The sequence below is a fragment of the Metarhizium album genome, assembly GCF_000804445.1.
Source record: "Metarhizium album ARSEF 1941 chromosome Unknown scaffold_44, whole genome shotgun sequence".
NCBI classification, from domain to species: domain Eukaryota; kingdom Fungi; phylum Ascomycota; class Sordariomycetes; order Hypocreales; family Clavicipitaceae; genus Metarhizium; species Metarhizium album.
In genome coordinates, this window is record NW_024467618.1 from 8,607 (window position 1) to 23,576 (window position 14,970).

Below are 14,970 nucleotides of genomic sequence, written 5' to 3' on the forward strand. Positions count from 1 at the left end.
AAATAATTTAGAAATAATTTAGAAATAATTTAGAAATAATTTAGAAATAATTTAGAAATAATTTAGAAATAATTTAGAAATAATTTAGAAATAATTTAGAAATAATTTAGAAATAATTTAGAAATAATTTAGAAATAATTTAGAAATAATTTAGAAATAATTTAGAAATAATTTAGAAATAATTTAGAAATAATTTAGAAATAATTTAGAAATAATTTAGAAATAATTTAGAAATAATTTAGAAATAATTTAGAAATAATTTAGAAATAATTTAGAAATAATTTAGAAATAATTTAGAAATAATTTAGAAATAATTTAGAAATAATTTAGAAATAATTTAGAAATAATTTAGAAATAATTTAGAAATAATTTAGAAATAATTTAGAAATAATTTAGAAATAATTTAGAAATAATTTAGAAATAATTTAGAAATAATTTAGAAATAATTTAGAAATAATTTAGAAATAATTTAGAAATAATTTAGAAATAATTTAGAAATAATTTAGAAATAATTTAGAAATAATATAGAACTAGTTTTAATATAAATCTAGAATAATTATAGTATAAAGTTTAATTTATATATTAAGGTAGAAGGAATTTTTTCTATATAACTCTATACTTTTAAAAAATCTAAAAATCTAAAAATCAGAAAATTATAGTAGCAGCGTTTGCAGATGCGAGCTAATGTGCGACTGTACAGCTTACTAAAGCGCGGCACCACGCCACTACCTGAGACTGTATTCGACTGGTTTGCGGGACGGCTAGGCACCACCGCGGCGTTGCCGTACTTTGCCTCTGCCAGGATCGCAGACCAAAGGAGGAGGAATGCAGAGGCTCGCCTTCAGCGTGAGGGGAATCACAACAGCACGCCCCACGTGTTCGATGAATGCTGTCTGCCAACCACCACGCGAGAGGAAGCTGAGGAAGAGAAAAGGCGTATAATACAAGAAAAATTGTCAAGTACGGGGACGAGTCGTGCAAAAAAGACTCGTGGAAGCAAGGCCCGTGGAAGCAAGGCCCGTGGAAGCAAGGCCCGTGGAGGAAAGAAATCTGCTAAATGTTAATCATCATCACCTAGTCAAGTGAGTCATCGAACGCCCAAACGGGGCATTACCAAAAGGACAGAATCCTGCGTTCGATGTTAGCTGCATCAATACACATGTATCTCCTATTGAGAAGACCTACAAATTCATAACTAATGTGAGCTTTCTCCTCTCATTTCTTGATTAGTTTATCACTCGCTGGTCGTCGATGGTAAAGGTAAGCGGTGAAGGGTGGCCTACATAGCACGTTTTTATGGGTAGCAACTATCTAAAGAGCTTTTATGAGCAATAGACTGGGTTGACATTTGAATAATACTACTTACAGACAGCTAATTTTTATTGGTGATCTCTCGATGAGGTCAGTTCAGGTACCATTCTGGAATACATGTCGTGTGCTGTACTCACCACTGTGACCCTTCCGCCAACTGACCAAGGTACCTACATTAGCAAACGGACCGTAGGACTGTTTCATCCATGGACCTACAAATTTTTTGTACACCTCCTGAATCGAATGTTAGTGAGTATCTATTTATGTACTGTTGAATGTCCTTACCGTGGTGGGGTCGCCAATATTCTGAAAGACAATAAGCCCTATGTGTCCCTGGGCAAATTGGGGATCATTATACTTGCCTCTAGAGTTCTTTCGGCATTCTAAGAAATAATAAGCGACTTAAACTGACAACAAGGGCTTTGGTCAAACTTACGACGGCCTTGGCCTCAGATTCCTGTAAGTTCCAGTAACTAGTATAGCTCGCGATTTATGCCCAGTGAAAGGGACCTACCGCCGCTTGTCGGCACAGGCGCTTTTAGTTTTGTAATTAGAAATCAAGAATGTTTGTAGGAGTCTCTGATCAATTCTCACCTCATGCTCAGCCTGGAGAGCCTAAAAGCGAGTCAGCATGCCCTGACAACACACCCAAGTCCAAGTTTCTACTCACAGCTACTAGACTGGAGGTGTCGTACTATTATTCGTATCAGACCTCTTACACCTCGTCATAAGATCAGAGAACATGTATAAAAGTAACTACTTGCTAACAAAAGAAAATTCTAACACTTTTTCCTCTCTTTCAAGAGTAGGTTTTTTATTATCTGCCGCCCGTCACGTTATTACGACATTAGGACACTGAAATATAGCATTATGCTAGTCCTTGGAAGGGCACTTGTCTTTACTTTTTGGCATGAAATTTACTTTTTTTCCTCTTTTATAAGGGGTTTTTTTGTTGCCTGCAGCCAGTCACCATTTATTGTCATTACGACATTGGGACACCGGGATAAAGCATTGTTCTAGTCCTCGGAAGGGCACTAGTTTCGTCTTGTCTAGCATAAAATCAATACAAAAATTCGACTGGAGAGTAGCGTTGCTCTACTTCTGTGTGATTGGCTTCCAGGATGTGGTACCGCTAGAAAGATGAAATTCAAGTCTAGCTATATTGCCTTTACCAGTCAGCCCTCAGCCCGTGTTGCTCGTCAGCGTCAGCGGCGTCAGCGGCGTCAGCGGTATTCGACCAACTGCCTGCACCGGGAGCCATCTGCGATGCTCTCCGAGTTGACTGCCGTCTAGAGCAAAATTTTCGGCGCTACATCGTATCCTTAGTCGAGGGCTTTTTCATTTTCCTACTTTCTCCTTTCTTTGTGGGAAGTTGTCTTTTGCTCGCCTTGTGAGAGCACTTGTTGGAGTTTCACTTGACTACTTGTTGTTGACCGCGAGTTCAACTTGGCACACAAACCCCCCAACGTCGATCCTGTCCTTTGATAGAAATGCAACTTGGCTGCCTCTGTTCTGCCTCGAGGCCGTTCCCTCTTGGTGCCCGCTACCAAGTGCTCGGCCGCAATTGGACCCGACAGACGTCAAGGGAGTGATATCCTCTCCTGCACAGGCTCCCAGTGCGTCCCCGACAGGCCCGGGCACTTCTTGGCCAGCTTCTGCTCTCACGTGGCCAACTCATGCGCCTCCCTGTGAGGCGATTCAGTGGGCATCTCGTGAATCGGAGACCAATGCTCCCCGTGTGCCTGAGCCTGCTGACCAACGCGGCTGGGCGAGTAAGCCGGCAGAGGCGCTCCAAACGGCGTCGACATGGCGCTCGTAGCTACACTGGAGCGTTGGTCGTGGCCGGCGTAATCACTGCCGTATGAGTTCTCCGAGACAAACGGCTGCTGGGGTCCGAGGCTCTTGCGCTTCTTCCTCCGCCGAAGCAGCAGGAGCGCCAGAAGACCAAGAATCGTCAACCCGGCTGGCAAGGTCAGCTTTTCCCGCTCCGTCACGGCTGACACGCCTCTTGTCCGCTTACCGAGTCCCCCGACCACGCCCCCTACAATGGCGCCGACCGGCGTTGACGTTGAGTTTGGGGGCGGCGGCGGTGGCGGCGCCGTGGACGACGAGCTGCCCGTCAGGGTGTAGCCGCCGCCACCGGACGTCTCCCGCGCCTGGTAATAAATGGGCAAGGTCGTCGCCGTGGTGTCGCACAACTGAAACGTGTACCCGGAGTAGGAGGGATCGGCGTATCTGACGGTCGCGCAATGGGGTTTTGCCGTGTCGGAGCTGGGCAACCCCCAGGGAAGCATTTAGCAACCTTTGCCTCGGTTTGAACCACAGGACGCGATGTCTCTTCTCACCAGTATAGTGTAAAGTTCAAGTCGGCGGTGCCCGCGGCCGACGACGATTCCAGCGGAAGACAGGCTGTCGGGAATACGCATGGACTCGTCGTCGTGCAGCAGCCGAAAGCCCTGTACTGCGAATAGGTAGCGCAGAAGAAGGCGCCTCCGCAGGTAAATGCCTGGTCTGAGCAGAGCTCCAATGTCAGGTCGACGACTTGGCAGAAACGTGAGACGCTTGGCCGGAACACTACCACGTACTCGAGTCTCCGTAGAGGTATCCGCACGTGTGAAGCTGTAGTTGCGCAGTTGTCGCGCGTGGGAACAGGTCCAAGTCATCACGACGAATCACACCTGCTGTCGGGTCGGGCCCGGCTTGGGGTGTCTGTCGTGCTGGTGGCTCCGTGGCCGGAGAGTCTGTTGAGATGGCGTTGGCCAGAGGAGCATGACTGCGAGATGCGGCGAGAGCGGCGAGGGCATAGCGTCGGCAAGAAACCATTTCGGCGTGACGGAGTCGTTTTCTGCTGCCTGTGGTGCATGTGAGAAATAACTTTACCTCCAATCTCGGGTGCGTTGTTCTGCAAACGATCCCAGCTTGAGCATCGAACTTTATAACAAACCTCTGTGCTGCCTCGTCCAGCTGGCCCGGCGCCACCGCATAGACGATCTATCCCAAGCTGAGAGTAGCAAGGCAAGTATTGGAGATCCAACCCGGTGGCTTTCTGGGGGTGGCTGACATTCACTGCGGAATACCTTGGTCTAGAATCCAGCTGAGCACACCAAGTCTGCTACTCCTCAATGGTTTACGACCGAATCACCTCGCCATCATGCTGGGCAACTAGACAATGTACATGGAGGAGCAAGTCCTCTCAGCGTGGCAACACCGGCTTGGGGGATTCAGAATTAAGACTTTTGTAACGCACGAGACACTTGCGCCACCAGATATGAGAAGGGAATAGAGAGCAGATCCGGACGCCAGTAGCTGCCGCAAGCTTTGTCTAATGTGGTAACTGGAGCATTGGCAGTCATCAAGTGTACCTACAATGATTCGACCTAGTATTTACTCGGCAGCGTGGATGCCCGGAGCAAGGGGATCGTCTCTAGTTGCTCCATCTCGTCCTCTTTGCGTACCTGGCCAAGACCGATGGTGGCTCGGGCGCTCCTCTCTTGATAGCACGAGAACTCGTAGTGACCACCTAGGTCTCTGCGATAAACACAAACTGGACATCATGACTTGGATCTAGATGACGGCTTGAAATACATCAAGTTGAACCTGTTTCATATACATAGGTTGGGCTTCACGGTGTAACGTATATTGCACAGTAGAGAAAGATGCATCGCAAGATGACACGATATTTCTATTTCTGAACTGCGCCTTTTGTCTACCAGGCCGCCCCGACTCCCGCTCGAGTTTTGTCCTCTGTATTAGAACTCATAGAAAGACCGTTGCCGAAAATCAAACTTCGGGGAGACCAAATATCGTATACGCTTAGAGGAGGACAACAGCGGCAAGACAAGCGCCAAGGACAGGTTTCATGTTAGCCTTTGCCTTGGAGCCAGGACCAACAGTCGGAGAGCTTGTGGGATTTTCACCGCCTGGAGGCTTCTTCTCATTGTTGCCACCCCCTTGTTGGTTGTTGGCCGGGGGCTGAGAACTCCCAGGTCTGGACTGTTCGCTCTTGGCTCCGGCTTGATTGTTGTTGTTGTCGTTGTTGTTGTTGTTGTTGTTGCTGGAGGGGGGTTGGGCATTGGCAGGGCGGGCCTGCTGGCCGCCGTTGCCTCCAGATTGCTCATTCACAGGCGGCTGTGCGTTGGCCGGGCGAGACTGTCCGCCGCCGGCATTGTTGCTCTGCTGGTTATTGCCAGTTGCAGGTTGGTTACTCACCGGCCGAGGTTGTCCACCGCCTTGTCCTGGCCGAGCGTTGGCTGGCCCCGGCAAGTTGTTACCTGGCGGGCTGCCAGCAGGGCCGGGCAGGTTATTAACAGGCGTATTGCCTCCAGGACGACCGCTTCCTACGGGAGGACCGCCTTCGGGAGGACTGCCTCCCACGGGAGCACCGCCTCCGGGAAGGCTGCCTACGGGGGAACCACCTGCAGGAGGCCTACCTCCTACAGGCGGACCAGCTCCGGCAGGTCTACCTCCGGGAGGGCTGCCTACGGGAGGGCCGCTTCCACTTGGTCTACCTCCCACGGGAGCACCACCTACAGGACTGCCCCCTGATGGAATGCTTCCAGGCGCGCCGGGCTGACCAACCCCAAGAGACTGACTGCTTCCTGGCGGAGGGCCCCCAGTGGTTGGCTGCCCAGGTTGGGCCGATGAGCCCTCTGGCACTTCTTTGCAAGATTCGTTGAATTGGGAAGGCAAGAGGTACGTCACGGTTGTAGGCTTTGTAATATTCGTAACCTGTTTGCCGTTTGTAAGGACCGTCGGCTTCTATGATGTTCAGAAAATTCCTGATTAGCCATCATGGATACAATTTGTCCGTGGATATATGACATACGGGGTAGAATGTCGTTACGACTTTGCGGGTCACATTACTGCAGGTAATAGAGGCGCTGGTTTTGGTGTGTTGAGCGGTTGTGTTGGACTTGATACTCCAATGCCTAGTGCTAGTCTCATTCCTGTAGCTTGAAGGCACCTTGCTCTGATGGTGCCAGCCGTGAGTAGGCTTGTTGCTCTCATGACTCCAGGTTTGTGTGGTTTCGCTGTGCTTGTGCCAGTCGTGGGTATGCTTGTTGCTCTCATGGCTCCAGGTCTGTGTGGGTTCGCTCTGCTGGCTCCAGCTTCGAGTAGGCTTGTTGGTCTCTTGACTACCAGTCTTTGGATTCCAGCTCTGAGTAGGGCCATCGCTCTGGTGGCCACGGCTTTGAGTAGGACTCCAGTTCTCAAGGCTCTTGGTGTCCCCGCTCCGGCCCTGAGTTTGGATGTCGCTTCCACGTTCCCGACCATTACTAGGCCTCCCACCCTCAGTATTCAAGTTCTGAGTTGGTCTGCCGTTGTCAAGCCCAGGGGCTGGAGCAGGTGGCCCAGCCTTTGGGCCAAATTCAGGCGGCGTTTTGCTGGCGTCTTTGCCATTATCAGGAGGAGCACGGCCAGGCGCAGAAACTTGGGGAGCCACATCGGTCGCAACAGCTCCTGACGCCATATAGGCGGCAAAAAGAAGCTGAGTGACTTTCATTCTGGCGCTTCCTCTCGAAGCAAGGTAACAAGGGATCCCTGACAGTATCAATGAAGTTGGTCAAGTGGCGATCTGAGAGAATGCGCATTCAGCAGGCTATCGTGACTCGTGACTCCAGCAAAACCTTCAAGTGTAATACTTGAAATCTGGAGAACTTGCACCGTTTATATTTAAATCTTGGACCTAATAAGAAAGCGTAGCACGGCCGCCTACAGCTTGTTCTAGACTTCGTATCCGTCAGCCAACATATCTTCGTAATACGTCGTCATACATATAAAACGTCATTGAAAGCAAAATGGGCCCCGGAAACGTATGCTTGTGTAAATTTGGATATGCAGCGTGTTCATGCAGCGTGCAAGCTTTGCGTCCACAGCGGGTTTATTGACGGAACCTCGCTTCATCTCCTTGGTGAGAAGACGCCGCCACCATTGGCAGATCCTAGCGGCAAGTAAATTCTCTGACTGATGACTTCAACTTGAAACACTAAGAAAGCATCTTTGAATACAGAAACGGTGGTGGGCCTGAGAAATGTTGTGTTGGAAAGTCAAATTGTTGCCCGGGGCAAAGTTTCGGAGACTTCTCAACCTGACGTTTGTACCCAATAAAGTAGCGTAAACTGCAACTCAAATATTTTCGGGAGTAGGGGGAAGCGTTTGTGTTTGCTCTAGGCAGGAGAAAGAGGCCGTTTAGAGTCAATTGCTGGAGCTCAGGGGAGCTTGCATTGCTCTCGCGGTCGAGAGTTGCTCCGACCCCAAGCTAGCGACCTGACGACTCATTCATGGGCAAGGTCAGCACTTCAAATCATAGCCCGTGCTTTTCTGGCTGAATTACGGATAGGGAAGCCGGACGTGACTGTGTCAGGTTGGCAACGCAGCATCCAGAGAGACAGTAATGCAACAGGGCCTCTGGTTTTTATAGGTGTGAAACCTGGAAACCACTACTGTTTTACTGGCATCAACTATAGGACAGTTTTAGACTCCAAGGTCTGCTGTCATGTACTCGTATTTATCACAACTCCGCGCCTCGGGACTCCATTGCCATCTAGTGATACGATTTCAGTCTAGGCGACGACGGAGACAGCATTGACCTTCGGTGGTGTTGGTAACCAGTTGCTGATAGCGGTAACACTCGTGGTATCAGATAGCCGCATGATACTCCAAATGTCGGCTTGCTAGGTCACGCGGAAGAGCGAGATACAGGGGCAAGTCTTGGGAGTGATTTGCGCTGCCGGGAAGATTTCGGAAGCAACGGAGGGTTGGGTATGATGGCGGAAAACACCACGATAGCAGTGGCGTGCAAAGGAGGCACTTCTCTGAGCGGGCGACTTGTTACGGTGCTCTTCCAATGCAGTAATGCTTGGTACTGGCACAAGCAAGCTTGTGGCTAAGCCATCAAAGCTTAAGCAGTTCGATTGACTTTGTTGTTCCACTGTTTTTGGGCCGTATTCCTGCTCTCAGAACGGGGTCAACCAGTTCCGTGTTCACGTCCAAGTCAGGCATACATGTCCGCGCGGACCAGGTATTGTTACTGGATAATGGACCAAAATCAACGTGTCGATCAAAATGAGACACACTAGTGCTGCAGTCTACGGCTTTGTGCTGTGCCAATGTCTTCAACCGCGGATCGGCCGTTGATGTCTGAGACGAGCCATGTAGGCCGAGCCGCGTTGTACGAGACGTCACGTCACGTCACCGCGACGCGCCATCACCATCGCTGCCGCCCAACGATTGGGACGCTGGACGCTGCATCAGCGTCGCCCCGAAATCTTGGACGATGCCGCCGTGGTTTTGTCGTCATGTCCGAGACTCCGAGCACGGGCCGTACAGGGCTGACTATGCATAACTCGTTCCCATGTCGTGGCACATTTTATGCAAAATTTGCATCTTGGGTAGGGGCAAGTGACGAATCAAATGGCGCGTCGGCTGTTTGTGGCCTAAGTCGGCCGGTCCCATCTGTGCCGGCTGGAAAATAAATGTCTTGGTGCAAATTGAAAAGTGATCTAAAAAAAAAAGCATTCAACTTTGAATCACGGCCACGTTCCTCGATACATATGTAGCCGCATGGCCGCCACGACCGTCGAGCAGACATGGAGAGCCATGCACGGCCATTGCCAGGAACTCCCTCGTCGTCGCAGCACCGCCCGACACCATGCGTCTCGGCGTCCGTCAAGACGTCAAGTCGGTCACCGCATGCATCTCGACAATCGCGGCCGTGGCTTGGCGGCGCCTCGCCCGCCTCGGCAGGCAACACGTCAACTTCGTCTCTCTTCACTACGCCTACTTCATCGTCGTCTCGCTGCTGGCGTCTGTTGCCTTCTGGCTCCTCTCTGACCCAAAACTCTCCGTCACTTATGTTGACAGCTTGTTCATGGTCGTGTCTGGCATCACGGGAACCGGTCTCAACGTAGTTGACCTCAGCAGATTGACCACGGCGCAGCAGGTCCTCCTTTGCCTGCTCATGGTCGGCGGCAGTGCCGTGTGGGTTTCGATATGGCTGATCAGTGCCAGACAAGCCTCGTTTCGTCGACTTCTCAAAGTAAATGGGCCGTCCCGGCCTCACCTGGACAGTGGACAGAGCCGCCGTTCCCCTTGTCGTGGCGCACATCACAATGCCCTCGATGCTGCCATCCATGCGTGCGAGGAAAAGGCGGCCGGCGACGACGACGTGGGACAGGCCAGGACCGAGCACAAGGCCCTGCAGATGCTGTCTCTCGTCGTTCCGCTATACTTCACCCTATGGCAAGTACTTGGCTGCCTAGGCCTCGGAGCTTGGATCGCGACCAACCAGCCGGGCCCGGCGTTGGAAAACGGCATCAATCCATGGTGGCTCGGGATATTCAATGGCGTCTCTGCATTTAACAATTCCGGCATGTCGCTCCTCGACGCCAACATGGTGCCCTTTCAGGCCGCATACTATGTCTTGTTGACAATGGGTCTTTTGATCCTGGCTGGAAATACGGCCTATCCGATATTTCTTCGCTTCATATTCTGGTCCTCCTTGAAAGTCGTCAGCGCCCTCCCCCAAGGCCCGCTCGTCAATCAATGGCGGTCGACCACTGAGTATATTCTGCGCCATCCCCGGCGTGTGTACACGACTCTTTTTCCCACCCAGCACACCTGGTGGCTTCTATTCACGATACTGTTGCTCAACAGCATAGACTGGGCGGCCTTTGAGCTTCTGAATCTCGGAAACCCCATCGTCTCGGAGATATCCTTTGGACCGCGGATCATGGACGGACTCTTCCAGGCCTTTGGTAAGCCGCTCTCTTCATGTCCCGAATCATGTTTTGCTCACACGGCCACTAACTATTGCTGCCCTACAGCGGTCCGATCGGGAGGCTTTTACGTCGTCCCCATTGAAAAGACAAGCATCGCTCTCCAAGTGCTGTATGTCATCATGATGTACGTTTCCGTATACCCAGTCGTCATCACCATGCGCAACTCAAACGTCTACGAGGAGCGCTCCTTGGGAATATTCGCCATCGAATCAGATGCAGACCAAGGCGGACGCGTCAACTCGTACGGCGCCCCCAAGTCATTCAAGACCAGGCGCATGTTCATCTCGCAGCAAATCAGAGGCCAGCTAGCCAACGACATGTGGCTGCTCGCGCTGGCCACATTCATAATCACCGTTATCGAAGAGCCGCATTTCACCGCGGATCCCGTATCATTCAGCGTTTTCAACATTATATTTGAGATCATATCGGCCTACGGGTGCGTCGGGATATCCGTCGGCTCGCCCGGCGCCAATTACAGCTTCTGTGGTAGCTGGCGCCCGGGCAGCAAGCTGGTCGTTTGCCTCGTCATGTTGAAAGGCCGGCATCGAATGCTGCCCGCCAGCCTGGATTATGCAGTGCGTCTTCCAGACAACCAAGTACCGGGGGATGGTGAGCGAGGCGGATCTAGAACGGCACCGGCGACATAGCGAGCCAGCCAGCCCGGCCCCTGCTCGCAACCCGTGGACGTTTTTCCATTTTCATTGGCGATGACTACCCAAATACATCGCATCATGAGCGTGGTTGAAGCATTTAGACTTACCTCGTAGAGCATTGAACATGGATGGTTGATGGAATCTGATGGTCATTTATCCCCTTGGACTCTTTTTCGCAGCCCTGCCTTCCCGTCTTACGGGACGTGTAGTCTGCAATCACTGTTGTGAGAACATGGCGCCGAGCCGTCCAAGCTCGTCATATCTCGTATCCTTCTCGACCTTGATATCCCCATTCTTTGTCTGGACCTTGACCTCATCCATCGTCCTTGTGCCAAAGTCAAAGTCGTCATCGCCACCTACAAACGCAACCAGTATCTTGACCCACGCATCTAGCATTTTGCGCTCCTCTTCGGCCGGAAGCTGATTGATGGAGTAACTGCGCCAATTAGGATCTGCAGGGACAACGTTGATACGCCGAGGACGCCAGAACGCAACTTACTTCCACAGCGGCCCGTCCATGCCGTGGCTGACCCCGTCCTCCAACGGCGCAACGGCGTCGTCGATGAAGCTTAATCTATAGTCGACCCGATATCGCCAGATCTCCCCCGTCGTAAGGCCATGTCGGCTCAGCGCATCAACCAAATACCTGCTCGACGCTCTGACTTGACCATCCGCAACCATGATTCCAAATGCCCTCTTCCAGTCCCCGAGATCATTGGACTCTGGAAGGGAATACTGGCCCAGCAGCTTGGCCGTCATGGCAGGGGAGTAATAGTTTGCCACTTGGAGACGTAAAGCTTCCGGGGTAGGTTCCGCCGGGCCGTTGAATTGCGCGTATAGGCTCTCCTCGTTGGCGACTTCCCCTATGAGAAGCTTCATTCCTCGCGACGCAAAGTCTCTCGCCAACGCCCCTGACCGTAGGTACTCGGCCATGTTGGCGTGGAAGAACAGCCCGTCCGTCACGGGGCGAAAGGTGTGCCTCTCCAAACAGCGGATGCACTTGAGCACGTCGGCCGTGCTCCTGTCCCGGAGCCGCGCGAGCTTCTGGGCCGGCGAGGACGAAGGCGGGATGCCAAAGTGCCGGCAGACCTCGTCGAACTGCGCCTCGGCGTCGGCGACGCTTCTCGGCTGCGCGGGAATCGCGTTGGACGACATCCACGCGCGCCGGAACAAGCTGGCCGCGCGCGGGCTCTGGTCTCGCCGGAAGTCGTGCAGAATCTGCGCCTCGACGCTGTACGCGCCCGCGCTCCTGCCCGCAATCGTCACGTTGGCGACGTCGCCGCCGAAGGCGCCCATGGTGTCGTGCACCCATTCCAGCGCGAGCCGCTGGTCCCACAGGCCAAAGTTGCCGGCGGCCTCGCCGTCATCCAGCAAGGCCGCCGACGACAGGAAGCCGAAGACGTTGAGGCGGTAGCTCACCGCCACGACGATGGCGTCCAGGCCTCCCGTGGAAATCAGCTCCGTCGGATCGCTCCACGGCTCGTGGCAAGCATCGCCGACCTGGAACCACCCGCCGTGCAGCCAGACCATGATGGGCCATCGCCTGGCCGGCCGGGCGGCATCCGCGGAGACGGGGGTCCATACGTTGACGTACAGGCAGTCCTCCGTGCCCTTTATGCCGTCGTTTTCAGGCGCGACGAGGCCGGTGCGCAGCTCACGGTCCTCCTGGGCAGCGGGTGGACGCAACCAGGTGGCGTCGAACGGCTGGGAGGCCGAGGAATACGTAAACGACGGAGGGAGAGGCCGCGGTCTGCGCCATCGATGCTCGCCAGTTGGAGGCAGGGCGTAAGGCACGCCGCTGTACCGACGAGCTTTGTCGTCGTACTGGAGGCCCTTGATCTTGCCGCGGGGCCCGAGATCAACGGTATGTTCTTGTACATTGTAGGACAGCGTGCTTCCCATGTTGACACGCGGTCAGGTTGAACCTGCAACGGTGTGCTTGCAAATGGCGCCCTTGGGCCCGAGAGTCTCAGCGAGAATTGAGGCCGAGTCGTGCGGGGAATCGACGTGGCGTTCCGTCGAGGCTCCGCTCCGGATGGAGGCCCGTCGTGCCCCAGCCGGGATTGACGACCGAAGAAGCCGTGCCCATGCCGAGATGAGAATATTACATGTTGGACAGAAAAGGACCGTTGTCCCCTCGACATGGGCGCTGCACGAGCATCCTCACGCCTGGGCGGCATGCGACGCAAGCCCATGAGCATCCATGATTGGTCACGTGCCGCGGCAACCAGTCAGAGACTCGCGGCAAATGTGTATAACAAGGATGCAGGAATTATTTCATTCAATGGCTGTCTGTGTGTCAATCTCGATAGAGGGAATCCCCGTGCGCATCGACTGCGCTGCTCCCATGAAGACACTCAGTGCGCAAATGCGTTTGGGGATTTTGCTAAAGCACCCTTCCCAGGGCTTTGCGCCGACAACGAATATCATGCTGACTCCTGAGCAACTTTGCTTTCCACCCTACTGCCAATGGCAAAGTATCGTCTCGCCCGCCACCAACCGGGTATACTTTACCGTCTGCTTCCAGAGCAACTCCCGTTTCCGTGGGTCCTTCACCTCCGAGTTCGCCTCGGCGGCATCTCTGCCGTTCAAGTATAGAGCCTCCGATGAGCCCTCCCCTCCGGCTCGGTTCGGCGCCAAAGCCGCATCGAGAACATCCGACGCCGAGCGCTCTGGAGTCCGCACGGGACCGTTTGGGAAAAGACACGCAATGACGGGATACAAGATGCCAAAGATTGCCACGCGGATGACCCATGGCGCGTGGCGCTGTATGCTGGTGACCATGCTGCCCGGGTCAACCCCGACAAATCTCAGCTTGTTGAGGCTGGAGTCCTTGTCCGAACGCCGTCGAAGCTCGTACAGCATCATGACGAGGCACAGCTTTGACGCGCCGTAACGCCGGAACCCGCTGCGAAAGGAGGGGTCTTCCTTGGCCGAGCTCCATGTGCCCTTCGCGATGGCGTCGACGCTGCTTTCGCCACTGCCGATGATCTGCTTGTACCTTGCTTCCTTGAACGCCTTGCCGCGGGCATTGCGGGGATCACTAGGGCTGCACCCGACCATGTCAGTCTTCATACGCACTCGTATGGTGGGGGATGGTCTCGATGGCCTCTCCTGTGCCGGGTGGACGCTTACTCGTGCGACTGGCTGCTAACAACGACAATGCTGCCAGTCTCCTTGTCCATGCTCTGGAGCAGGAGGAGTGTGAGCAGCCAGTGACCCAGGTAGTTTGACGCAAAGGTAACGTCGTAGCCGTCGCCCGTCCAGGCCTGGTTGCAAAAGTCTAAAAAGCCCGCGTTCAGGACGAGGACAAGGATAGGCGGGATTTGGCCAGAAGATACACGGCTCTATAGACAGCCACACTGTTAAGGGGCACCAGGACGTAAGTTGCAAACACACACGACTCGGAAGGACTCACATTGATGTCTTGTGCAACTCGTCGTACGCGGTCGAGGTCGTTCAAGTCGAGGGAAACAGCCTCGTGCGTGTGCGACGATGACCCTCTCTCAAGGGCCGAGGCGAGCGCCGGCGCTGCTGACGCGTCCCGGACAATGTAAAGCCCATGATGGCCCAGCAGCTCGGGCTTGGATGAGATCTGCCTGACAATGGCACTCCCGAGGCCGCCGTTGGCCCCTGTCAAAACAATAGTTCCTCGGGCAGCCATTTGTGATGGCGAGTCTGCCATGCTGCATGTATCGCGACGAAGCCGTTGAACGCGAGGGGAACAGAGGCTGGCGCCTGGCACAAAATAGCGAGTTGATGATGAGTATGGCTGGAGAGATGTGGTCAAGGTGCGGATGCTGCATACCACACGGATTGACGTGATGAAGTTTGGACTTTTTCGGAGTCACGGCTTCCCCCGTTCGTGTGCGCGACATAATCACCGGGATTGAAGGAACGGGTAGTGAGGAGTCTGTGCTGGCGGGGAGTATGAGATTATTAATTCAAGTATTCCCATCGAGGTCGTGCAGTACTTGTACAACAGGCGACTGCGCCTCGGTAAGTCGTGTGGCATCTAACCGTGCATTGGGCATGCCGATATCCCGTTGCACAGAACTCGCTTCTCATGCTTTCTCGTCGTTGCTCACTTCTCTATGGGAGTAATCGGGTCTTGACTAAAGTCTAGGTCCCGGAAGTCAACTATTCGTGAGGGATGGCTGAGATACGAGATGCACCTGACGCTGACTTCGCTTCTGGAAATGGTCACAATACTTGTCGTCGCGTGA

At 53.1% G+C, this 14,970-nt stretch overlaps 4 protein-coding genes across 4 annotated transcripts; 1 reads left to right on the forward strand and 3 right to left on the reverse strand.

Moving 5' to 3' along the window:
* Window positions 1-5,124: 5,124 nt before the first annotated feature.
* MAM_08121 (uncharacterized protein) lies at window positions 5,125-6,814 on the reverse strand (the record flags this gene model as incomplete). Its single annotated transcript, XM_040826919.1, has 2 exons — window positions 5,125-6,069; window positions 6,137-6,814. The coding sequence occupies 2 exons, from the start codon at window positions 6,812-6,814 to the stop codon at window positions 5,125-5,127; spliced, it is 1,623 nt and encodes a 540-aa protein (XP_040675058.1).
* A 2,148-nt stretch (window positions 6,815-8,962) lies between these two features.
* Window positions 8,963-10,738, forward strand: MAM_08122 (Cation transporter; the record flags this gene model as incomplete). Its single annotated transcript, XM_040826920.1, has 2 exons — window positions 8,963-10,067; window positions 10,137-10,738. 2 exons carry the CDS (start codon window positions 8,963-8,965, stop codon window positions 10,736-10,738), a joined length of 1,707 nt encoding a protein of 568 aa, XP_040675059.1.
* Window positions 10,739-10,960: 222 nt separating this feature from the next.
* On the reverse strand, window positions 10,961-12,646 carry MAM_08123 (Carboxylesterase, type B; the record flags this gene model as incomplete). The annotated part of the gene is made up of 2 exons (XM_040826921.1): window positions 10,961-11,180; window positions 11,244-12,646. 2 exons carry the CDS (start codon window positions 12,644-12,646, stop codon window positions 10,961-10,963), a joined length of 1,623 nt encoding a protein of 540 aa, XP_040675060.1.
* Window positions 12,647-13,204: 558 nt separating this feature from the next.
* MAM_08124 (NAD(P)-binding domain protein) lies at window positions 13,205-14,429 on the reverse strand (the record flags this gene model as incomplete). Its single annotated transcript, XM_040826922.1, has 3 exons — window positions 13,205-13,793; window positions 13,880-14,091; window positions 14,163-14,429. 3 exons carry the CDS (start codon window positions 14,427-14,429, stop codon window positions 13,205-13,207), a joined length of 1,068 nt encoding a protein of 355 aa, XP_040675061.1.
* Window positions 14,430-14,970: the final 541 nt, after the last annotated feature.